Here is a 27,957-nt window from a genome sequence, read left to right as displayed (position 1 = left end):
TTTGTCATTGTTGTTCTATTAGGACCATTAATCACTAAAGTAGAAAAAAATTCTAACTTCTTAAAAAAATGAAAGGCTAGAGGTTTATTCTGAACCCTGAATTTAAGAATATATCAAAGTGCATACATTATTGGAACTTTCTGTCTCCTAAAGTAAAGGAAAAAAAAGCAAAAATAAACAAATGAGACCTAATTAAACTTAAAAGCTTTTTCACAGCAAAGGAAACCATCAACAAAATGGAAAGACAACCTACTTGGGAGGAGGGGGTTGGGTGGATATAGCTCAGTGGTAGAGCACATGCTTAGCATACATGAGATCCTAAGTTCAAACCCCAGTAACTCCATTAAAAAAAAAAAGCTAACCTACTGAATGGGAGAAAAATATTTGCAAATGATATGACTGATGAGCAGTTAATATTCAACCTGTATAAACAGCTCATACAACTCAACATCAAAAACAAACAAACAAACAACTCTATTAAAAATGAAGAGAAGACCTGAATTGACATTTTTCCAAAGAAGACATTCATATGGCCAACAGGCACATTAAATGATGCTCAACATCTCTAATCATTAGGGAAATACAAATCAAAACCACAATGAGATATCACCTCAGATCTGCCAAAATAACTATCATCCAAAAGAACACAAATAATAAATGTTGGTGAGGTTGTGGAGAAAAGGGAGCTCTCATACACTGTTGGTGGGAATGTAAATTGGTGCAGCCACTGTGGAAAGCAGTATGGAGGTTTCTCAAAAAAACTAAAAATAGAAGTACCATATGACCCAGCAATTCCATTCCTGGGTGTATATCCAAAAAAACCCCAAAACATTAATTCACAAAGATGCATTTACTCCAATGTTCATAGCCACATTATTCACAATTGCTAAGGTATGGAAGCAACCAAAATTTCTATCAACAGATAAATGGATAAAGAGGTATAGTGTATATATACACAATGGAATACCACTTAGCCACTAAAAGAATGAAATTTTGCCATTTGCAGCAACATGCATGGATGGACTTGGAAGACATTATGCTAAGTGAAATAATTCAGAAAAAGACACATACTGTATGATATCACTTACATGTGGAATCTGAAAAATACAACAAACTAGTGAGTGTAACAACAAAAAAGAAGCAGACTCACAGATTTAGAGAACAAACTAATGGTTGCCATTGGGGAGGAGGGGTAAAATAAAAGGGTGAGGGAGTGGAAGGCACAAACTTAGGTGTTAGATAGGCTCAAGATTGTATTGTACAACACAGGAATATAACCGGTATTTTCTAATAACTGTAAATGGAAAGTAACCTTTAAAAATTTCATAAAAATAAAAAATGAAGCATTGTGGAGTTGCAAAAAAGAGAAAATATATCAAAATGCATACGTTATTGGAACTCACTTAATATTTTTCTAAATTAACTGCAAAAATTGTGATTTAACATGTTTCAAAAATTTACCTCAGCTTAATTCTTTGTATATATTAGATAATTATTCTGAAAGCATACTTAAAGTTTAAGAAAAAAATTTATAAATTCTTGGACGAAACTACTGTATAATGTATATAGTTTGAGTCATTGGGGTAAATAGTGTATTTACAAAAATATACAAAAAATTATTTAAAAACTTTTGTAAATTAGACCCAGTTGATAAAAATTTCTCAAACAAAAAATTAAAACCTATTTGAGAATTTTAACATACAAATAAAATTGCATTTTGATAATTATGAAAATAAAACATCCATTTCACTTGGTAATATGGAAATTCATTATAATGAATGTATTGTCATATATTAAGTGCAAGGGCTTTGGGGAGTTTGCCTTGAAAGTGAGAGTTGTGAATTTTGCCACAGTCATTATTAGCTTCAAGTCTCAGGAAAGTTACTTGCCCTGAGCCTCATTTCTATCAAAGGGTAAAACTAAATGATAAAATGCCAGTGAACCACTTACTCTAATGCTTATTACTAACAAACATTAGTTACTTTCATTACTATTATTTCAGTTATTAAAAACTTGAGAGTTAACACAAAAGATTGTCTATAATTCATATTATTGACTAATTGTCATGTCTTTGGTGTATATCTAGCATATCCTTTACAATTAGAGTTATTGTTTTTATTTACATCCTTAGAGTGCTTGTGAAAGGTAAGATAAGGTGAACTCAGGAAAATATACCTCTGGTTGAAAGGAAAAAGGGTTCTAAAAACCCTACTTCTTGCCTGCGAAAAAATTAATGAAGGATATAATCGGAGAATTTCTGTTGAATGAGAAGAGACTGATGAAAATATCTGTTATACATAATTCATGGAGGATATCTTAATATTATCTAGGCAGATTATATATGTATACACACACACTCACACATGTGTAAACACACACATACAGACATGATGCCTTTATTTTGATAATTTCCCCTTAAATAATAGCTAGTCTGTATGCTCAGGTGAAGATGCAAACAGTATAGAAAATGCTAAGTTCATTTGTCCCAATTCTGCTTAATTTTTCTGCTGTCTAGTAGTTTTGAACATGTTTACATTTTTCTTCTTTTGAAAAATGAAATAAAGGAGAAATCTGATTTTTACAGTATTGTCTTTATTACTTACCCTCCTTTTGACATATTTGCACAATTTCCACTGGCATTGGTGGGAATACCATGAGTAGACATAAAAAGATTATAGCTTTCTTGATTTGGGTATTTGTGCACAGTGCAATTAAAATATGTGCATAGTGCACTGGTAGAATTAAATTTAAAAACCTACTAATGAATAGTAGCATCTAAAACAGTGAAAATATGTGATGACTTGACAATTCTGAATAGCTTTTCAGAACTGCAAATCCACATGTGACCAATAAATTGTCTCAAAGCACAGAGTTGTGCCATTAAAAAAATTTTAACCTCCAAAGCGAAATTGCAGATTCTTCTAAGGCAAAGGGGAATAAATTGTATGTGGAAGTCTTATGTTCAGGTTTTTACTATAATTCTTCAATTTTAAATATTTCTTGGCTTATGGTAAATGAATTTGATGTGCTAATTACCAGAGTAGTACTCATTATCAAATACATATGTATGTGCGTGTGTGTCTATATATCCTCTACTATTGTTACCGGGAACAGGGGAATAAAAGTTACTTTGGTTCTTAGTCACCCCAAAAAATGAATTTTTAATGAGAGACAGAAAGCATGATATAAACAGAAGATTTTATTAGTGAAGTAAAAAGGTAGTAAAATATAGTATACCCCTCAGAATTGGGGGCTGGCCAATCCAAGAGAGGAAAAATGGCACTGCTCTTTTTTTCTCCTATTTTTATATCCTGGCTTAGGGGGCATTTTTGTGATTGATTGATTTACTGCTCAAGTTCTTTGTGCTCAGGCACACCCATCCCTTTTGTGCATGTTCTTACCCATGATACACACAGAGAAACCTAGGGGAAGGGGCTCAAACTGCAATGCTAATTACATTATAATGAGCATTGGGTCAAGTTAAGCTGGGTCTTTCTCTCTATTGTGCAGCCGCAGCGTTCAATTCTAGCCAGCTTCTTTGCTGGCCTTCATTTAGAGAAAGTAAAAATTTTTGGAGTCTCTTATCCTGAGCGCAGATGTATGTTATTTTCTGGGTTGCTCCCTCCCTCTTCGTCTCCCCTTGCCTCCTGCTCATTTCTATCTAACTGCCTAACACTATTATCAGTTATTTAATATATATCAAATATATATGTAGTAGTACTAGTTTTTGTCACACATATGTATATATGAATGACATAATGTATTTATGTATGTAATATATATGCACACATACTTGGAGTAAATGCTTGAAATGAAAAAAAAATCATAATATGGAAGAAATAGTTACAAACTTGAAACCAGAAAACTTAAATTCCTACTCCACCCATTCTAACTTTTGGCTGTGTGATTTTGGTTGAATTACTTAAAATCTTTTCACTACAATTTCTGAAAAATGAGAATATTTTTTATACCATCCTTAACGTTTCTTTTAGCTATAAGACTATGGAATCCACAATTGCTATTTCTGTTATAGTCTTACGAATTCTGCTAGAGATTGATTAAATATGTAATGAATTTTAACTGTCCTGTCAGCAACTCATCTGTGAAGAAATAAAATGGCTTGGCTTTGATGATTATCTCTGTGTTGATGGAAGGTTAGCTGGATAGATGGATGGATGAAAGGGTGGATGCATGAAGACGTGGAAGGAAAGGGAAAAAAAGAGAGGAAAAATGCACAGAAAGAGAGGATAAGAGAGTTAACTGTTGCTTAAAAGAAAAATATTCACAGCATATAGCAACTTTGAAAAGTTTATCTTTTTAAGAATATGTGTTGTAAAGAATTTCTATTAGGCAAAATTAAATGAGTAAAGAATTTGAACTTTGTGGCTAAAAAAAATTGGTTACTTTGATTTTCTTTGGAACTCTGAAATCTCACCATATGTTTATGGGCAGTTGTTTCATATATGTCTTTTTAGATGATAAGGTTTTAAGCATAAAATGATTGTGTAAGGATAATTTAGATGTGTCGACACTTGTTTTCAATTTTTAGAATTACTTATTTTAGAAGATATTTGGTATGTTATATAAACTGAGATATGCAAATCTTTAAATAATTTTATCCACTCTGTATGTGGAAAAGTTTCTTCTGTTATCAATCCCTTTGATCGGGTGAATCCCAGCTAGGTCCTTTCCTTACCAGGTACCGCTCACACCAATGGAAGGAGGCCAGGTTCTGTAGAGCAGAGCAAACTTTATTCCTGGATCAAGGAATGGAGAAGGGAGAGCATTAGGACTCCTTCTCCGCGCGGGAAGGGGAGTGGAGAACTTTTAAGGGGTGAGAAGTGGGTGTGCCTGTCAGAATTCAGGGAAAGCTGCATAAACAGCCGGGCATGCGCAGTCCTTTGGGCTCCTTTGCGCAGGACACTAATTCTGCCCAGCAAAGTGCAAGCCGTCCCTTAAGGAGGAGAGCCTAGCGTGGTAATGAAGCAAAGGCAACCTTCAGACGCTTTGGGTCTTATCTGCGCAGGCGCTGCTGTCATGGTCCGGCTGGAACCAGTTCAGGGCACTTGCCCGTGGCCATTTTGGACCTTTGTGCTCCGAACGGTTCTGCGGTTTTGCAGATGCGGCGTCTGCGTTAGTTTCTGTGAGGCAGGCGCAACTGCGGGCGTCGACGAGCAGACGTGGTGTGGAAAAAAAGAAAGTAGGTTAGCCTCTGTGCAGTTTTCGGCCTCTTCTGGTGTCGTTTTAAGTCATATATCAAAACCTTTCTCAGTATTTTTAGAGGAAATTCTGAGCTAGGTGAATGTATTTTCTTTCCTCTCCTACCTTCCCAGCCAGTGTTTCTTTCCTCTACTTGTTTCTTATATATAAGATAAAAAGAATTCAAACATTCAAATTAAAAATACAGATATATGGTTAATACCTTGCTGAAAAATTTGGGTCCTCTGGAGTCCTGAAAAATGCCTGTGATAATATATTCATATGTAGGTAAATTTATAATTCTACTTTTGTTCTAATTTAGAATTAGATGTGACATATTTTTACTTATATATTTGAACTTGAATTTAGGAATCCTGTTTTATAAGGTTATGCCAAACTAATATAAGGGAAGTTTATTACTGTTTCTTGAGTATTTAATATATTCATCCTCCATTATAAACATTCTAACAATAAGAATAATTTCTATGGCCCAGGAAATTATATTTTGCTAGGGAGACAAGGTGTACATAATCATGAATAAAAACGTGAAGGTAGAAAATCTTAAAATGTTTTTGAGAGTTATGGAGATGGTCAGTTTTATTTATCAGGCATATTTATCAGACATGTTTTATTTATCAGGCATATTTGCAAATATGAATTTGTACAAAACGATTTTATGATCTAAAATGTTAACTTGTATAGGTGACCCTTTACAACAATTAAAAATTTAAGACCTCAACATATTTTCAATATTACTATAAACTATAATTCTGTCTCTTAAGATGTAAGAAGGAAAGTAAGCATGATGTATTTTTTATTTAAAAACTTGTATGTAGACACACTTGTATATGTCACTCTCTTTGTGTAAGGATAAGCAAAGCCACTTTTCCCCTCCTATGGAAGAAGGAGACCATCAATCTGTAATATTGGAAATGACCAATTACAAATTGGTGTAACAGAGATATTTGGTAGATATTCCTTTTCTGCTTGTTTCTTGGGTTATTCTTCCCTCTGGTTTGGCCAATGTGAAGTGTAAATAAAGAGTAATCAGTTAATCAAACACCGTGTGTGTGTGTGTGTGTGTGTGTGTGTGTGTGTGTGTGTGTGTATGTGTATGTGTATACATGTGTAAGCGATGAAATAATTATTCCATTTTGACAATAAGTTGCAACTAATTTCAACTTCAGGTTTTAAAATAAAACTGACAACGCTAATGAAAATAGCTGGGAAAGAAACAGATGTGTCATCATGTTAGCTATGTAGTTTTGAATGTTGCATTTGATTAACTGTACATGGTTTAAAAAAGTAAATCTAGGATGTGGTGTTAGATTAGACTGGTAATATGTGTGCATTAGTACAAAGGATAAAGAGATGTCATTGCTATACTATTGAAAATACATGACATAAGAAAGGACTATCTTTCCTAAGATTGTCCAAGTGGAAATTACCAGGTTGTTTTCAAAATACTTGTGTTTGATACAAAATGCTGTATGTGCTTTTTTTGGTAAAAAGCCAAGTTTAAGATGAGATTTTACAGTTGAAAATAAAAAGTAAATAAATAACTGGATTTGAAATGTTTGCTAGGATTTCCTGTTCTTTGGTTATGCTGTATGTAGTAAGACGGATTGTTACTTTTGTGTACTTTGTTGTTTGCAAAAGATGAACTACTTCTTTTGTGCATTTCCTTTCATTACTTCTTTTTTTTTTTCATTACTTCTTAATTCAGCACAGAATTGACTAATTTGCCATCATTTTGGCAGGTTTCTGCCATTTATTAAGCCAGGTTTAATGTTTAAGGCAATTTTAAGTGTTCTGTCAGGTAATAGTAAAACGCTTCCATTAAAAATGTATTACCAATACTAAGCAGAAGTCAATAGCGTCACCCACTATTAAACAAGTTTGATTAGAAATGCTTCTTTTAAAAGACTCATTTAGAATCCATGACAAGCTGAAGCATCTCTATATAAACATACATCACTTCTTTGGGAGTAGACATTTAGATTATCTGGCTTAAAAAGAATAGGTTATTTCAGCTCCAATTATAGCACATTTATATTACACTTCATAACAAACTGCTAAAGAAATGTGTGTTTCCAAGTCTGATAATATTAAGTTTCAGTGTAGTGATTAACCTATAAATTCTCATAAATATTATCACAAATTAAAATGAGTCTTTACAAATGTGGATTAAAATTAGCAAAATAAATCTAAAATGTATGGCGTAAATATTTTGATAAAATCTTAGCTTATAAAGTAGATTTCTGTCTGATTCAAAAGTGACAGGATAGGTCAAAATTAATATATATTGTAGATATCTCGTTACATCAATAAAATATCTATTCTGGCTAACAGCTACATACTAATATGAGTGCTAAATTTATATCTCAGTTTTAAAAAATCTTCACCCTTTTCTCACATTCTTAACTATGTCAGGTATTCATAGTCAGGAAATGGAAAGGAAGGGTTCAAAGAGACTGGTGAAAGTAGTCTGTAATCCATGCAAATATAGAAGGGTAGTGGTAAGAGAAAACCAAGTTGACACAGTAGTCCTATTAGACACTCTGCCTTCTCTAGCAAAAATTAATCATTGCCTTTCCATGGTGAAGCCAGTTAGGATGGAGAGGTCAAAAGCAATATGCCACACTTGTCAGAAATGGACATAGTTTCATCCTTGTTTCATCATGTATTGACTCTAATAATGCATGTTTAATGTCATGAATTGTCTGTATTTCACTAGAGGACTAGGGGTGTCTGCCACGGAAACATTAAATCAACTAAATTGATAGATGTAAAGTGTGTCTGCTTCTAGTTATAAATATGTGTGTGTGTGTATGTGTAAACATATATACACATTTTTATATGCATATTTAATGTTTATCTCTTCATATATATGTATATAACACCTGTATTATATTTAAAAATAGAAAAAGTCATTTTATATACATACAATTTCATTTTTACATTCACACACTTCAATGAATATTATAGTCAAGAAATATATATTACATGTATATGTATGTGGATATGTTTATATGCAGTTATTCCTTTATCATGTTATTAACCCTTAGGTGTATGGTTTTTTTTGTGTCAATAAGAAATTCATTAGGTTTATTTAAAAATACAAAAAGTAGATTGGCCCAATTATTTATGATTAAAAAGTAAACAATTAAAAAATGTATGCCTGTTTACAACTGGAGGAATCAGAATAAACACAAATAAGTATGCACGGCCAGAAAGAATCTCCAGTTATGTGATAAAATCAAGATCCCCATTAAAATACTTTTGTTCCTTATGGGTATAATCCTGGAAGGCAGCGTTTCATAGTGATGTAGAGCAAGGATGTTGGAGTCAAGGAGGCAAGAGCTCTGGCCCTTGATGTGGGACATTAGACATATGTCTTGCATGCAATCGTAATTTTTAAATCTGTATGTGTGTGAAGTAGTATATGTATCACATAATTGTTTTAAGGATTAAATTAGATATTGTAATGTGAAAAAATTAATGGAAAATGTTAAGCTTTGTTTGGATTACATTACAGTATTAAAAAAACAATAGCTTTAACTGAGACATATTTAGCTACCACAATTTACTTGCATTTTGCATAATATGTGTTTTGTATAATATTTAATACAATTAATGATCCTTACAGATAGATAATATTTTATTATTAAATATTACAGATGATGAATGTGGGGTTTAGAATTTAGAATTTGAATCCCTTGCTCAAACTCATATACTTAACAAATGTCAGAGTCAGAATTTGAAAACAGTTTACTCTTAGAACTGGGATGTTTATTCAGTACACTACTGAAAAACACACACTCAATAAAAAGCCATGGTTCTGATCATCATCATCATTATTACGTTTGAAGGAGAAAAATGCCATAATTATTCACTAGAACTTATTTTGGTTCTTCAGGAAATACTTCTTCATTAATTCTGCTTAGAGATTTGTATGTCTCAATTTTTTATGAATATTACTCATCTTACTATTGTGAAAGATACTGAAACTTGTTCAAAAAAAGAAAGGAAAGAAGGAAGGAAACTAAAAGAGAAAAAATAAAGATTATAATAGAAATTTGGTTCCTACTTACTGTATGAATGGATTCTCGGAAAGTTTCCTGATTTTTCTCCCATTATTCAGAAAAAAACAATTCTTCAAGCTATAAATTCCTAAAGATCTCATAACATGTATTAGCCACTTTGTCCTGCAAAGCCGCTTTGTACTTTATTATAATGTCTTCCCAGTTCCCCCTCAGCAATAACACTTTGATGTACTATTCATCACTTCCATTTGGAAGAAGTAATAACTACATTCCTGCTTAGCTCTCACGTTGCTTCCAGTACAGTGTGTTTCAGTAATAAATAAAGTGCATGCTTTAAGTGAAAGTATATGTTTTCAATATGTAAGTCTCATTGGCATATTTCCAGAGGGCATGACACAATATTTATGTTACTGTTTAATGGCGACACTCACTTCTTTCTAGGAGCAATTTTTGATGAATCTGCCAAAAAGGATGATGAGGTGTTTCGCACAGCAGTTGGTGACCTCAACCAGAATGAGGAGATCTTACAGACTGAGAAAATCACATTTTCGGTGACATTTGTTGATGGCAACAATCCTTTTCAAGCAGTTCAAGAAGGTAAGGTCAATCAGCACTTCACTTTTTATTTTGTTTATATTTTTGGTTCAATTCAGATGCCAATGGAATTAGATTTTTAAAGAGCCCTGAAAAGTGGACATCATGTTTGTGTCTTTGCTACATTGCTTTTCTCGCAGAGTGTTGTTTGGTAGATACTAATCCTGTATTCTACTTCTGAAAGGACAGCATGCAGAAAGTTATTGTTTTAATTGAAATATAATATGGAAATGGTCCTAAATACAATAAAAACTTCCCAGCATTTTATGACTTCAATTGTAAATGAAGCCTACCTTAAAAATAAGAGTTTCTATCAGAATTTTTACTTTTGTCTTCTTTGAGATAACTGCCACCTTGAGTGTTGTTACAACTGGAGATGATATTTCAGGTGTATTCGTGACAAATGTACTGCTAGAAGGAAAACTTTTAGACACTAACTACAAATCAAAGATTTTGTTCTGGGATCCTAACAGACTGATCTAGGCTATAAATTTTTTATGTGCTACAATGTGCCAAGTATTAAACCACTTTTTTTTTTTTTCATTCTCTGTATATTTGAGTGAATTAAAATTTTTCATTGGTACTAAGTCATACAAATACAAATTATTTTTATTATACTGGAATTATCATTTGTATGAGTGAAAGTTTTGAGTGAAAGATCTTACACTAGTAAAATACTATTTTTGATGCTATTATTCTAATGAAATATTTAGCCTTTTGATTGGCAAAGCAACCATTGTTCATGGAAGTATTTGTTGTTAATCTGTTTTATATTTTATTGTGGTAATGTATTTAGACTAGATACTAATACAAAATTAATTTAGTCAAATTCATTTATTAATAAAAAGAGGATTTGACAGAAGAAAAGATGGACAAGATGTTAAATGTAGTAAAGTTTGGCAGGAAAGCTTTATAAAGATAAGTATTAAAGGGGTAAGGAAAATAAATGCTTTAGTCTAATGTATCTGCATGATATACAGATAACCTTTATTTGAATATGTTTTTGATCAGTAGCATTGGTTATTGTTGACGCTTATTTATGCTTAACTCTGTTAGTAAAAGAATGGATAAAATGATTAGTGGTATAGTGGATTTTCCTTCTTCTTAATTTGATGAAATGAAAAATATTATTTTAATGAAATGACCAGAAGTGTCTTAAGTAAAAGCTGTTTTGGCAATAAAATAGGTAGTTTATAATCATAAGATGGAATTTTAATTTTAACATCAATTGAAAAATCAGATTAATATAAACATCCAGTTATTTATATTTTAAATCAGAATTATCTGGGAATTTGTGATGTTAAATCATGGCTATGTTGATAAATTTTTTTTATAGAAACATTTAAAGGCTATTTACATTTTATTAGAATTTATAAAGCAGTCTGCAAAATAAAAAGTGGAAAATGAGGAAAATATCAACAATGTAAAATAATGAGAATATGTTATTATTTTAAAGAAATGCCTATGATATTTCTTTCTCAGTTCTTAGTGACTGGAATAAGAACAGAGGAGAGAAAATTAGGATTGATTTATTTTTGTGACTGTCTTCTGATTAACTACATTTTAATAATTGTAAAATAACTTGGAAGACATTCTAAAAAATCCATGCCTTTTTAAAAAATCCACTTTGAAAAGTGTAGAAATAAAGAAATGAAGAAGTTACCATGGGTAACTGTAGGAAGGGAGTTACAGGAGGGAATTACAAATACTGAATAAATATGTCCCCCATACTTTTTTTTAGAGACTACAGTTTGAAAAGCAAAGACAAATTTTAAAATAACATAGTTAATCTGTTTACATATTGCTTTGTGTAACCATTCTGCTGCCAGCTAAATTCTGGAAACAAAAATATCTCTCAGAAGAACTATTGTGACTTGAAAGAATTTGTGACATGAAAGCAAATTGAGAAAGGAAATAAGTTTCAAGTTTCCAGGGTAGAGACCACTAGATATTTGTCAAGAAAGAATAAAAAGCTTGACAGTTTACCTGATGGGTTTTGATACTAACAGGATGTTCTGGACTACTTACTGGTCTGCTCTGGGTAATGAACCTGAACCTGAAATAAGTTTTAGGAAGCTCTGGAGCTAATTTGTTTCCCCATTCAATATTAAGAAAGATCTGTGTTACTTTTAGAATTAAAAATCATTCTCTCTAGAGCTCTTAGTATAATTGATTGGTTTGAAAAAATAAGGGGAAATATTCAACTGAAAGAGAGCAAGAAAGTATTCAGGAGTATCTTCTTAAATGTTGTAAGGAAGTAATTTAGGCGAAAAACTTCAATTGTACCATCAAAGATAGCTAATTTTTCTATCATCACATCTTTGTTGCAGTACCATTAAAATCTATAATACAAAGAGTCTTAAATCAGCTTATTTGTTTTTTATGTTCTAATGAAGAACACAAGATTTAGTGATATTACTGATTGTTTATACATTAGCACTCCTGATGAACTAAAAATTCAAGGTTTTGGGTTCTCTCTCCCTCTCTCTTTTTTTTTTTTTTGTTTGTTTATTTGATTTTCAAATTCTGATCCTTGAACGAATAACATCATCAAAGCATATCGTTGATTTGGTAATACTAACAAATTATGATAGAGCTTTCAATGGATAAATGGAATTTAATAATCTGAAATCCTCAAATTTATTTTATTGTTACAACTTCCTCCAACCTGCCACATTTAAAAGATGATTTTTTTGAAATTTAAATTTTTGTTTACCGTATCTTTCTACTGTCAACACTTAATAAGAGAGAGGGATTTAAATATAAACAGCCTATTTATCCATAAACTGTATTAAAGAGTATTGGTAGTATGAAAATCCTTTGTAGCTTTGGTTGCAGTAAGTTTTTGCGTAGTAATTAATAATTATTTGTGAGTTTCTAGAAGAAGATATCTTGGTTGTAACACAGGATTAATATTCTATTCTGTGAAGATGAATGACCATTTGAACATCACTATCATTATCCTGTAACATTAATTTCAGATAAATGAACAGTAGAAGAAAATCATTCCTGTTTTCACAAAAGTAAACCACTTATTTTCAGATAATTTTCCCTTTCTTTTGAATATATTTTTGATAAGCCATTGTGTACTTTTTTGCCTGTTGAGTTGTGGGATATTAACTAAGGATAAAACAATTTTTCATACCTTAACTCAGGGTTTTTTTCCTAGCTTTTTGGTTTCATTTTGGTCACCTTTTTCCTTAAGAAGATATACATAAGAAAAAAACAACATTGAAAACCTATAGAATTTATAGTGGTACAAAATTATTTAAACCTAGTTGTATATTTTTACTATGCAGATAAAGTTACTGAGACAACAGTCGTTAAGCAATTCTCCTCCACGATGCAAGTGTACAGCAGAGAAAAACTAAACCAAGGGCTCCAGACCACTGGTTCAAGATAAAAAATTCAAATGCCCTTGCTGTATCTGTTAACCATATATAAAGATAAATATGAGAGAAAATACATAATGCATTCTAGGACTAACAAATACTGTGGGGAATGAAAAATTGTAACAGATTTATATGTTTTGATATGTGCTATTTATGTCAGTGGGTTTTAGATGGCATGGAATTGTAGAAAATACCTATCTAGCCGATCAACACCAGTTGCATTGTATAACTACTCTGTTCATTCATCCTTGATTTTCCTCATCTATAAATAATGAAGAAATCAGAACATAAACAATGTATTTTTAAGTCAGTTTCATCTCTATAGATGAGATGTTCCACAAGTCTTTAGAACAAATTTCCAAATTTAGAATCTTAAAGGATTGTAGAAATTTTAATTGTTCAGCTTCTCTTTAGAGAAGGCTTTACATTGCTGAAATTGCCTCCGAGTTTTTCCTGTGACTGACTTCCAATTGATTAAAAAGATATATGGTAGCTATCCTTTGTTCTGCTACCTCATCCAACTGTTCACTGCAACCCAAAGAACTCATCACTATCACCAGAATCCAGAAAGGAGTTTTTGCAGGTTTGACTGATCTGGACCAAAGCAGCTCTTGCTAGATTTTGCTCTTTGCTTCTCTTTTATAGATTGTTTCCTCTGTGGGATCTATGTACTGGATATTATATAGATACACAAATGGGTGGTGTGAAAAACACTTCTGTCTCTACTGAAAATAGTAACAGTTGTTTATATTGTTAGCTCTTGGCTGAGACCGACACCACTGTGGGCCATGAAAGGTGGGGATTTTTAAGAAAACAAGGTCAAGGAATGTAAGGAAAGTGCATTTATAAAAATGTTCACTTTGGAAGATGAATGCCAATATATGAATGCATGTATTATTCTTGCATATGTCAGGTATATCAGGAAGGATGTAAAGCACCATGCATTTGATATTGAAAGGCAAGATTCAGTTAAAACGTTTTGAAGTTAAGTGCTCTTATTAGAAAAAATACCTAACAATGAAATACATAGTGAAAAGAGTGTAAGGGTAGTATTATACTGTGGAGTTTCAGGTGATTATACTTGAAAGAAAAAGGAGTAATTATCATAATTATTATCTTTTCTACTGTATTACAAACCATTATAAATAATAGAGTTATAAAAGCTGTTTTAAATACAAAAAGCAGTCATGGTTAAGACTGCTCATCTTCCATGTTGCAGCCTGGTCCACCTTCAGCTTACTCTTTTGCAGACCATGACATCACTGTTGATAGCTCCCAAAGAGTCTTGTGAAAATAGACATCTCACTTTAATACAGTGATGATTTCAGTTGGTTTTGCCGCTATAGCTTCCAAAATAAAATTATAGTGAAACATTATAGTTTATGAAATCAGTCTCATTTCTTTATAGTTATATATAAATATACACATATCCATATCATGTGTGTAAAAGGGATAACAGGAGAGTGACAGAGCCAAATCAGTGTCAGGAAATCTAGCTAGGAAAAAGCACTTCTCCAAAACACATCACCATTCATTGTGAGTATTTCTAGTGCCATAGGCTAAATCTGAGAAGTCTGGTTCAAAGAGGATGTAAATGTTAAAGAATGATTTATGTGGCTGCAGTATTTGATGCTCTATACCAGGACTAAGTCTCATAATTTATATTCCTCTTTGCTTTTATAGGACATTTTTACTGTGATAAAAAATTTGCTAATATCAAAATGCTTAGATTGGATTCTGCAACTTTCCTAGCCTAGGACTGTGATGTGTATACCTCATCAGTCTATGTTTCCGGGACCAATTTTGGTAACTCCTGTTTCAGAGCTTATTTTCTGAAGTGCCTGACAACCAAACTTAAGAATTAGTGATTCCAAGAGACAAGAAACAAAACATGAATATCATGTAGTTATAATTCTGCTCATTCTTTCATTTGTTCATTTTTTCCCCCCATTTTTTTCATTCCTTCTTCTCTTTCCACATCAAGGCCAGTGTTGGACTTTGTATCTAGGCCCAATGTTCTGTGTGTAACACATGCCTAACTATATGTGTGAAGGGGTGGAAGGATAGTGATGCAGCTCCTGGCCATCTCCAGACACTCTCACAGCAGGAGGGAAACTGGATGTCCATTTGGGGGCTGCCTAAACTGCCTGCTTCCCTCCACAAGTCTGGAATGTTTAGGTTAGTCAGTTCCCTGGCAATCCCATACCAAGTTCTGTATCAGTTTTCTTTCTTACTACCACTTTCTAAGGCCTGGCCTTAAGGTCTGGAATCTGAATCTGCCTATTGTGTGACCTTAAGTACTTATCATCAATGTAGTATTAAAATATAAAGAATTTTATATCTGTAAGGGACAACACAAGGTCTGAAATATCTCAGACTACCCCCTTTCCATTAGAGAATTGCCCCTCAAGAAGAATTAGAATAGTATATATTTAGAATCAAATTTTGAGAGTACTCAGTCAAATCAGTCTGTCCAAATGCTGATTAAAAGCCTATTACTGTTCCAAGATTGGGCCAGCTACCATAGGAGATAACAAAAGACAGGACAGAATTTCTGATTGCAGGAAGCTTAAAAATGTACCTAACGTGAGATGTAGATTTTTAGAGCATGAAAAGACATTATGCCATTGCCTTCTGTCTTTAATTTGGGTTTTTAATTGTGTTAATAGTAAAAGAAACACTATATTCTAGATTTTTAACACTTTTCAGAAAAGAGAGGGAAATTATTTTTTAAAGAAATAGACTATTTTTAACATAATATTAATGAAGATATAAATTGCACAGCTTAATATTTATTTTCTGTGATTCATTGTTCTACTCTTGTATTGGCAAGTCTTTCCATTATCTCATTTAATACCATACTTTTAAAGTAACAGGTCTCTATTACTATGAATAGATTGAAATTCAGATTTTTTAGGCCTCTTTGTCATAATTTTATAGCCTTTCTGCTTTGGGGCCTTTTACCTCACTTATCTACAAATGTGTACTATTATGTAAGTTACCTCCTAAAATACATATTTTAACAATATGTGCTGCTCTGAATCTTGTTTTATTTAGAAGAATCTTTAGCAGCTTTCTATGAAAGCTGTGTTTTAATGGAAGTAAAGATGTATTCTTTTGTTATTGCTTAAGCATTCTTTCTTTCTACTGAATATTTTCCTCATAAGAATAGCACACCACTTTCTTCTGTTCTCTTTCTACCTCTGTGGATAGACTGCATGATTATGGCAGCATAATTCAATTTTTAATCGACCTTTTATGATACTGACTTGGTAAAAGAGTCACCTATATGTCGTAAAGTGACTCTGAATATATGGTTTATTAGATTAAAAACCACACTTACCTACATTCTGCAGTTGTAATGAGAGTCCATTGTACAGTTATAAAAATAGTTTAATTTCATGTTGACAAACCGAAGATGACTTAACTATATTTAGACTTTAAAATCTATTATCAATATCATTAATACCCAGCTTTCACATGATCCAGTCTACTTGCTAATTTGACAACAAAAAAATAACCTGACTTTTAATTTTAACATTTAACAACTTATTTTTGCATGTCCTTGGCTAGTGTTATGTTTATGGGAATCCCATTATGCATAGTCATTTAGTACTTATACAACATTTTGTTGTTTTATTTTGTAATTTGAAAAAAAAAGAATTATCATTGAAACACTGCTTTTAAAAGGAAGACACACAAATCCAGTCTGCAATAGGAAATTGCATATTCTGAGGAAAAGATGAATCAGCAAGTACTTTTGGGTTGGCTCTAAGTGTTCAGCCTTAAGTCACTTACTCTGCACAGTGCTGTGCTCTCCACTGACTGCTCTGTAACCCTAATGTGGTTAACTTGACCTTTATTACCATGTGTTAGATCCTGACCTATAGGCCCTCTTCTTCCTTTTGCCCTCCCTTTAAAGTGGTTTTTAGAAAACTCCTCATTCATCCCCATTTTAATCCTTGACTCTTCATACTGTACTGTATTCATGTATGATATCTACATTTGGTTCAGTATGTGTTTTAATTTTGATGTCATTTATACTGCTTGGAAAAAAAGGCAATTAGATGTATGGGCCGTGGAATTAGATAAATCTGCCTTTATATGAATGCTGCTTCATTTCTTATTTTCTGTGGGTCCTTGAATACACCTATTGTCTCTGAGCCTCAGTTTATTCATATATAAAGTGGGGATAAAAGCATATTCCATAGGACTACTATGATTATTTGATTATTGTAAGATAATTATATAGGGTAACAGTTATGGTTTGTGGATTCCTCTGCTAATCTAAATGCATTTTAATAACAGTGAAGGACATGATGACTTAGCACCATTGCATGTGTCCATCAGTAAATTTCTATCCCTCTCTGACCTTACCTTCCCAGATGTCGTTTACCACATTTATTGGTAATTCCCATGGATACCATTGATAATCTAAGCTTAATAACTGCCTAATAGGTGTCATTTTCTCTTCAAGTCAGTAGTTCCTTATCAAGATCCTGAATGCTAGGGTTGTAAAATGTTACATAAATTAAATGCTTCTGCTTTTTTTTCTGTCTTCTGGCCTAGTTCTGCTAGTCAGCACAGGAGGATGAGAATTACATTTGTAGTGTAATTTATTTGGCAGATAGTAGTGATGTTGCAACATGTGTACTTAGGGTTGGGAGGATTTAAAATACCTTGTTACCATTTCTGGGAAGTAGAGAATGCCTTTGGGGACCAAATTAGAGCTTTCTGATGATTTATGTAGGCTTAATACAATCAGTGGAGTAAATAAGGCACTGAGTCATAACTAAATAGAATTCAGTTGTAGAGAGACATAATGTAGGAGAGCAATATATGTGAGGGTCGAATACAGAAATGAATTCAAGGAAAGCTTTATACTTTGAGAGATGCATCATCTCTGGTATTTTGAGTTTATTTCTGACATGATTTTTTAAAAGGTTGTCTTTCTGTGCTCTGCAGTTTTTTATTACGACTATACATGGGCAAATATTAACTCTAAAAACTTTATCGCTGGTTTCTTTGAATTTCCAGTATTTTCTTCGGTGATATAATATGATGTTATTTTCTCAGGAATTCATGCCTCATATTTGCTTTTTGGTCCTTGATAGACTAATAAAATATGATAGTAAGAATAGCTAAGCTCACTTCTTAAGCTATGTTTTCAAACAAAAAGACTTAAAAATATAGAAGAGACATAAAATACCTATTAAATATGAGAAATATATTCCAAAGTAAAAAAATAAATATGTTTTCTCAGAATTTTTTTGGGGGGAAACTGTTCTACAAATTGAAGTCAGATATAATCCTTGTATAGAATGCTTTAGAATAGAATGACTTTGAATAATCAGTAATAATTTTTGTACTTTACTTTTGAATTTACACTTATATAAAATCAAACAGAATATGTTGCAGTTGTCCTGCGTGCTTACTCATATTATTAAAACTGAGAAAGCTGTAGATAACTCTGATGATAGAAAGTTATTAGGGGATTAAAAAAAGATGGCACATTCTCATTGGTCAAACAGAAAGAAACTGATACATCAACCTCATTCTGCCTACTCCCAAATCCTATTCTTATTCTGTTTATTTGTCTATAATCTTTATTGTTTGAAATTATTGAGTTCATTTTTTTATTGTTTTGAATTTCTGAGTATTTTTGCTCAGTTTAAGGGCATTTTACTCATCATATCTGTGTGTGTGTATATATATATGTGCATATGCCATGTGTATATGATATATATACCAAATATGACGTATCTATATATGTTTCTATCTATGTCTCATGATAAGTTCAGCAAGCACTTCTTTCTTGTGGTCATTCTTCCAATATTAACGCATGGTTTTCAACGGTAGTTTTAAACCTCTATTTACTGAGTCTGTTACAGTGGAACAAGGCAGGTTTGTTGTCAGACCACCATTGTTCATTATCCAAAATTTATGCAGGGCTTCACGAGCACACGGAATGAATCAACAGTTTACACTTCCTTTCCTTGGAAATTGCTTAAAGCTTAAATATGGGAGGGATAGACCAACTGGAAGAAAACTGAATCACCAAGAACAATTCATTATTCTTTCAAAAATCAAAATTAAAATTGTTCGCATATTTGTAAGATACTTTAAATTCACTGACTATACACTTATTATAATTTTATACAGATGAATGAGATAAATTTAATTCCCGCACTCAAGGAATTTATAATGTAGTAGGAGAAATATACAAAAAGAGCTAAAGAATCAAATAGTATTTTTTAAAGGGAAAAATGACATAAAGGAAGGTAAATGATACTATGATAAAAATTAACTCGTGGAATATGTGTATGTGTGTGTGTGTATGTGTGTGTTTGTGTGTGTGTGTGTGTGTGTGTGTGTGCAATTTAAAACCAGAAATTTATTTTTGATAGAATGATTATGGAAAATACAAAAAAAGGAGCATTTAAGTCAAGATTTGAAGTTGCAAAAATAGCCAGCCATGAAAAGACGGTGGAAATAGCATTCCAGGCTACTGCATGTGAGAAGACCAGTTGGAGGCACTGCTTGTTGATCCGTGTGTTTGAGGGATTAGGTTATCTTTGAATACTTAGGTTTTTATTCAGTTGTTGTGCAAATGTTTATTTCCATAATTAAAGTCAATATTTGCTGGGTAGCAATGCTATTCTTGGGTTTGTTACCCAAATCTTCTTCAGTTTTTCCCTTTGGAAATAGAATGTGTTCTGAAGGAAATTCTGATGGTCTTGCAGGTCTCACTGAATCTGGGGTGTGAGAATGTCATTCCTGAACCACTTTTGGATTTGTTTGTTTGTTTTGAGGGGAGGTAATTAGGTTTATTTTTTATTTATTTAATAAAAGTACTGGGGATTGAACCCAGGACCTCATGCATACTAAGTGTGCGCTCTACCACTGAGCTATGTCCTCCCCCAAGTTTTGGATTTGAAATTCACCTCTCTGTAACTCTGATATTGAATATTGGGCTTTTCATGTAGGTGTTCTTCTTCCCAGGAAAAAGAAATGAAATGAAACATATACAAAAATTTTACTCAGTTTTCTTGGTCACAATGCACAGTAATGCACAGAAATATATTAATATCTAAAACTAGGAACGAAACATCATTTTTTATGGTCTTTATATTTGTTGTACATTCTTGACGAAAGAACCTCATTTGAAAAGCCCAAGAATGAGAAGTAGCATTTATTTATTCATATCTTACTATATTCCATGAGCTGTTAAAAGTGCTTCATTTTTTTTAACCTAATCTGTATACTACTTTATCAGCTATGAGGTAGTTACTATTTTACTAGCTTTATATAGTTGAGGAGACTGAGGTACAGCTAGGTTAGTTAACTTGTCACATCTGAATACTTCAAAATCATTCCTGGAACACTGTTTTCTGTTTGAGTTCAACGATCTTTATTTTCTGTCTTCTGTGAGGTCACCTTTGGGTGGATATTTACCTCAAATAAGCGTCACACTTTTCTGGAGACAGCCAACTGTTTATCAGTCATCTTCAGAGCTCCACAAATTCCTCTCCTCTCTATTCATTGGGCCCAAGACTGGTCACTTTCTCACTGCTACTACCTCTAAATTCTTGTACTATCCCTCATTTTTCAGCTACATCCTGCCCATACCTGTGTAATTCATGCATTTGAAAAATCCTCAAATTATCCTATTTTGACTTTGCCATTATTTCCTATTGAGATTTTTAGCTGGTGTCATTATTAACTACTACACTTAACTGCCTATGTGGAAAAGCTTATCTTAGCTGAATCTTAGTGAGTTGATGACCTGTCCAATCTAATCAGGAAGTGCTGCTGTCTGTTGGGATGTATTCTTCAGACTAACGCATGCATTTTATATTACAAAACTTAGAATGAATGCTTCACACAGACTTTTAACTTCTGTCTTTTACAAGATGAAATCTTCATGTCTGTTGGTATTTTAACAGTGCAGCAAAAGCTGCCTTGATGTTAGAGATGCTGAGAAGCAGCATCTGTCCAGGAAGGTACAAGGTCTGACCAGAAACAGGAGTCATCTCCAAGTGGCCACACCACAGCATAGTTGAGTGGCTGCTATGGAAGAAAACATGATTCTTTTTACTTAAAATAATGTGACAGATGAAATGAACTTGTTGAAAACTTATGTTCCAGTTACATATTTTAAATATCTCCTTTTGAAAATCCTCTACTTTAAGGAAGTTGATGAATCGCTTGTTCAAGAATTCTTGAATATTTTGCTCCATTTTGTATGGCAAAAGTTTTCTCATATCTCTCTTTTATTCTATTCTTTGTAGGAGTGCTTTATTATACAAACTAGATTCCTTATTAAGTTGCTACAGGGAAGAAAAAAAACATACTATTGTTGAACAAATTGCACAGCCAACATTTTTTTGTTACATAGTAACTTATAAAGAGTAATAAGTAGAAACTGACAAGTTACAAAAGAACTGTTTTGCATTTTATATCTTTTTATTTCCAAGACCCATAGTTTAATAGATCCTAATGAACAGCAAATGGCCAAACAGCAGGCTGCAGAGCAAGAGGAAACATAGGAAAGGCCCACAAAAGCATGACCAACATTACAAGATCCTTTATTCCTTCCTTCATTCAATATTATTCAGCATCTCCATTATAAGAAAGTAAGGTAGAATTAGTGAAGAATGTAGAGGTACCTTAGGAGCACTCTGCATATTGAAGGGGCTTTAAACCACTATGGAAGAATAAATATATATGCATAGATAATATAATTACTAGGCAGTAGTTTAATGAGAAACAAAATACAGAGTTCAGTAGAAAATGAGATGATTTACAACCTAGGGATGGTGAGTTAAGGAAAAAGATAAACAAGAAATAAAGGGGAAAAATAGTAGCCATGCTTTCTGCCCTGAAAGTAGAAAAGATCTAATCAAAGAAGCAGCCATGTTCAAAAATACATCTTTATGACTGTGAAAAATGTGATCTGGGGGTGGAGCTGGACTGAGAACAGAAGTATCAGGCCACATGGACAGGAAGGTGATTTTTCTGTCAAGGTCTTTATCCTGTTCCCAGCTTCGAGATCACATCTTTCCGAAACCAGTGGTAGGGCAGTGAACTCAGCATGGAGAAAATCATGATTCAGCAAGGAAAATTAAGCATGATTAAAGACATTAATAATGGCATCAGCCTTCATATAGCAAAGTCTTAGTTTTTTTTTTTTTTTTTATTGTGGCAAAAGTACTGAAAATGGTTTGAGCTCAAAGATGCTGCTTCAAAGGCACAATGCCTCCACTGTATTTTAAGAACAAGTGATATTTTAAAAATAATTATTCCATATTTACAGCACAGTAATTGCTTTTCACATTAAAGAAAGAGATAAGCCCCCAAGTTTTATAATATAAAAGTGTTACGCATATGCATTAACTAATGCTCTCAAAGGATTTTTACTGCGTATTTGGCATTGTCTGCTATATAACTCAGTGTCATGGCAGTGTGCTGTTACATGAAAACATGGATTGTTTCCTAACTGAGTTGGACAGAAGTAGGTAAAGAGTAATGAGATCCTGTTTTGGAATTCTTTTATATGCATAGTCTGTGATTACTATCTTTTCTTTTACTTAAAGTGAGATAGTTAATGTTTTTAAATTAAAAGCATTTTTTAATTGATCAGATTATCAAAGTAGTGAATAAAGCTTGTTTATTTGAATAAAAAATGCTCTGTAATCTGTGAAAATTATCATCCATTGTTTGCTAGTTATTGATTCACTTCTTATTCCATTCAAATAGATATTATTAACAGCTTATAATTTGCAAAATACTGTAATAATTAGTGAAAGAGATAAGAAGATGCATCACTGTGGTTTCTAGCTTCAAGTATTTTATGTTTAGCATGATACAATGAACAATAAATTATAAAGTTCTCAGTAGCAGTAAAATGAGTTGTTCTGGGATTTCTAGGAGTACTGACCTTAATTCTGTACTTCTACCTCCTTCCTCACACACAGCTGGAAATACTTATTTGTTCCCTGAATATTCAGTGTAAACCCAGTATTTAGTACTAAATATAACAGTATATTTGAAGTATTTTGGCATCATCTCAGCTTTGTTACCAACCTTGCTATGCTGCTAATCTATGTTCATTCACTCAATTAATTAAATATTTGTTGAGTGTCTGCTCTGAGCTAGGAATTAATCTAGGAACTTATGGTATAGCAGTGAAAACAAATTTCCTGCTCTCTTGGGATGTATATTCTTGTTGAGGGTGCTACAAATAATATATAAAATTTCAAGTTGAAGGGCTGGTATGAAAAATAAAAAATGCAGCAGCATCAGAGGGATGGAGATGATGACATTGGGGGTGTCATTTTAAATAGAACAGTCAGGAAAAGAACTTTCTGAGACAATGGCTTTTGAGCAGAGATCAGAAAGATGAAAGGGAGCAGATGATGTGAACATCTGGGGATGGCAGGGTGTGCAAAAATTTTGGTTAAGTGTATTAGCAACTTGAATTCTCCTGTCTTCTCAGGACCACATTAATACCAGGTTTCCATTAATTGTGGATCTGTTTTATTTTCATGACCTGCAATTATCTGGTCAGTACCTGTAGTCACTTATATCTTCAGACCCTACCTTTCTTTTATAGATTTATTTTGTAAATTGAAGTCCTTTATTTGAACTTCAGCCCTAGGATTAATGTCCAGCCACTCATTTCCACACGCTACAGATGCAGCCTGTCTGACTTTCTCACTGTGTGTAGAAACCCTGTCATTGGAGTCAGGGTACTTGCTAGTTACTTAAGATTAATCTCTTTACTATCAGCAGTTTCTGTGTATTATTTATATTATCTGTTGCCATAATTTGAGTAAATTCTTCTCATCTGCTGTATTAAACTGTTCAAAATAGATTTTTCTCCTCTTCCACAGTAGCAGTTTTAGCAGGATCCATGCTCCCCCCACACCCCTCAAGTAGCACATTTCCATGTTTTCTTTACAGTGATATTGAAGGCCAATAGAATGTGAGTAGAAGTATGGGCAAGTTACAAGTCATTTCCAACTTAAAGGCAAGCTACTTGCTCTAGACTAACACTTCTCCCCTTTCAGTGAGCTGGAATACTGCTATGGCTGTGACCTAGCTTTGACTATGCACGAAAGGACAACACCTAGAGGGTTTCAGAGCAATGAGATAGAAGGAACATGGCTCTCCTGAGAGGCAGAACTGCCCTGGGTGGACTGCTATATATGAGAGAAATCCTAGATCTTATTTAAAACCCACCCTTTTTGGGTCATCACTGTTCTAGTAGATTAAACCTTAGCTTAACAATTGTATATACCTCTCAAACATTTTACTGTAAGAAATAGATATCCCTCCACTCCTGCTAGCCAGTGAGGATATCCAATTTTGACGACCCAGATACTCCACTTCTGTTTTTTCCCATCACAGTTGTGCTTATCTTCCTTTTTTGCTGCTGCTACATCTACTGCTGCTTCTCCTCATCCTCTTCCTTCTCCTCTTCCAACAGATGCATTGAGGAATAGTTTACATACCATAAAATCCATCTACTTTAAAAGACAGTTCAATTATTAGTAGTAAATTTACAAAGTTGTGCAACCATCACCAGAATCCAGAATTTAGAACATTTTCACCAGTAAAATCCCTCATGCCCATTTACAATCAGTCAGTCCCCATTCCCACATCACCTTTAGCCAGTTACAGATTTCTTTCTACAGATTTACCACTTCTGAGCATTTCATACATGTGGAATTAGACAATATGTAGTCTTTTGTGTCTGGCATCTTTCACTTAGAATGAACATTTGATGTTCATCCATGTTGTAGTGTATATCAAGAATATGTTTCTTCTAATGATGAATAGTATTCCATTGTAGTAGTAGATCACATTTGGTTTTTCCATTCAAAAGTTGAGACTTTGTTTCTGTTTTTTGATTATTATGAAAAATGCTGCTGCAGATATTTATGTAAAAGTCATTGTGTGGACATACATATTTCATTTTGTATCCTAATCTACTTAGGCTGCTGTAACAAAATACCACGGGCTAGGTACCTTGAACAACAGAAATTTGTTTTTTCACAGTTCTGGGCACCAAGATAAAGGTTCCAGTAGGTTTGGTGTCTGGTGAGAGTTCTCTTGGGTTGCTGCTTTCTTGCTGTGTGCTCACAAGACCTTTTCTTTGTATGTTCATGGACAGAGAAAAAGAGCAAGATCTTTGTTGCCTCTTCTTATAAGGACACTAATCCTTTCAGATCAGGCCCTACCCTTATGGCCTCTTTTACTTTAATTACATCCTTAGGGACCCTCTCTCAAAATGCAGCGGCACTGAGGGTTGAAGGCTTCAACACCCAGATTTTGGAGGGATATGTACATTCAGTTCATAATATTTTTCTTGAGTAGCTAGGTATCTTAGAAGGGATTTGCTTGGTCATTTGGTAAATTAATGTTTAATTTCTTAAGTTATTGCACAACTGTTTCCCAGATTGAGTGCAGTTTTACATTCCCACTAGCAAAATATAAGGAGTCCTGGTTCTTCACATTCTTGTCAATTTTGTGAAACATATGAAGTGATACTTAATTAAGGTTTTAATTTATATTTCCGTAATGATTAATGATACTCTTTTCCTGTGCTTATTGGTCATCTGTATATTTTCTTTGATAAAATATTTGTCCAAATCTTATATGTATTTTAATTAGATTCTTCAACTTATTATTTAATTTTAAATATTCTTTATATATACTTCATAAAATTATTTTATCAGATATGTATTTTGCAAGTATTTCTTTCAGTCTTTTTTCCCTAGTTTTCTTAATGGTGCTTTTTGAAGTGCAGATTATAATTTATTCAAGTTCAGTTTGTAAATATTTTAAAGTATCTTGCTTTTGGCCATGTATCTAAGAATTCTCTGAGTAATTCAAGATCATTATGATTTTTCCTGTTGTCTTCTTAAAATTTTACATATTTATATTTAGGGGCTGTTTGTATTTGAATGTGGTATGAGGCAGTATTTTGGCATGTGAAAATACAATTTGCCTACTACTCTTTCTTAAAAAGATTATCCTGTCCCTCATTGAATAGCCTTAGCACCTTTGTTGAAAATCAGTTGACCATCAATATTGGGCTTTTTCTGAACCTTCAATCCTGTTCAGTCCTAATTGTCTATATGCTTATCTTTATGCCAGTAGTAAGTTGTAGATTTACAGTAAGTTTTGAAATCCAGTAGATTCTCTTATCCTCTTTTTTCAAACTTATATTTGACTGCTCTATCTTTCCCATTTTTATATAACTGTTAGAATCTGCTTTTAATTTCTTCAGAACAGTTTTCTGGGAAATTGACAAGGATCATGTTGAATTTATAGGTCAATTTGAAAAAAAACTGTTGTCCTAACAATACTGAGTATTGTGTTTCATAAACATAGAATATATCTCAATTTATTTAGAACAGTATTATTTTAATATAATAATGTATCATGTATTATATAGTAGATAAATTGTAAAATTTATAATAATCAATAGTCATTATTATTTTAATGATTTTTTTTGGCTTTTACTATACAGGACTTACACTTTTAATTTGATCCTTAGGATTTTATTCAGTTTGGTGTTACTGTGAATGAATCATTTCATGAAATTTTTCAGATTGTTCTTGCTAATATATAAAAATAATTTGTGTGTATATATATGTATGTATATATATAGATGTCATCACTTGTGACCTTGATGAAATCAGTAGTTTGTTCTAGAATATTTTGTGCATCTCTTAGGATTTTCTACAAACAGGATCGTATTATCCGAAGAATTTTATTCCTTCCTTTCTAATCTGGGTGTATTGTATTGTATTGTATTTATTTATTTATTTACTTATTTATTTATTCTCCTAATTGTACTGTTTAAAACCTCTAGTACAATGCTTAATATAACTTTGAGGCAAGGGAAACTTCTCTGTTTCCAATCTTAGATGGAAAACATTTAGTCATTGAAATTTGAGTGTGAGTTAGCAGTATATCTTCCTTGCAAGCCCTTTATCATGTTGAGGAAATTTATGGGATTAATGGGAGTTTATCAAGGTCTATTATGACTCTCTTATTCCCCAGATGATCTTGTTACATTTTTAGCTAGTCTTCTGGTGTGTTGCTTGATCAAACTTGTATTGTAACTTCAAGCTTGCTAAGATGTTGATCTTTCTTGATTGTTTGATACCAAGATTGTTAACATTTTCTATAATGCCTCTGAGTATGATTTTTTCCCCACATACCATTTTGAATCAAATTCTCACTGCCTGGAATGGAAGCTGTTGGTTTTCATATCCTTCCTCACCTACTAGAACTACCTTCTAATAGAATTGAGGAGTGAGGTTGGGGATGAGGCTAAAATGCCACAGCCTCACTCTTCTATGTAATGTTCAGTCGTGCGGGCTGGCTTGCTTGTTCGTTCGTTCTTTCTTTCTTTCTTTCTTTCTTTCTTTCTTTCTTTCTTTCTTTTTTCTTTCTTTGTTTCTTTCTTTCTTTGTTTCTTTCATAAGTGATTTTTAATTCGTTATATGCCTTTTGTCAGGTTTATAAGTGAGAATTTTTTTGGCCGATTTCATTCAGTTTTATTACTTTCTTTTGGAGATTTGTTGAGTTCAACACTTTGTCATTTATGAAGTTTCACATCCTCCCCCACTTTTTTATAGTATAGAACAACCAACAGTTAGTTTCCCTTGAACCTTGTCTATTTTAGGGACCAGATAAGATTGGCATGG

General features: G+C 32.8%; 1 protein-coding gene across 5 annotated transcripts in view; it reads left to right on the top strand.

Annotated features, from left to right (window-relative positions):
* GRID2 (glutamate ionotropic receptor delta type subunit 2) overlaps nt 1-27,957 on the top strand; it is a 1,297,966-nt gene that overhangs the window by 244,120 nt on the left and 1,025,889 nt on the right. For all 5 annotated transcript variants that reach the window (XM_074343780.1, XM_074343790.1, XM_010953544.3 and 2 more), the window contains exon 2: nt 9,687-9,842. In XM_074343780.1, coding sequence (XP_074199881.1) covers nt 9,687-9,842 — 156 coding nt within the window. The remainder of the gene's footprint in view (nt 1-9,686; nt 9,843-27,957) is intronic.

This window comes from Camelus bactrianus, chromosome 2 (assembly GCF_048773025.1).
Source record: "Camelus bactrianus isolate YW-2024 breed Bactrian camel chromosome 2, ASM4877302v1, whole genome shotgun sequence".
NCBI classification, from domain to species: domain Eukaryota; kingdom Metazoa; phylum Chordata; class Mammalia; order Artiodactyla; family Camelidae; genus Camelus; species Camelus bactrianus.
This window is presented reverse-complemented; position numbering and strand designations above follow the sequence as displayed.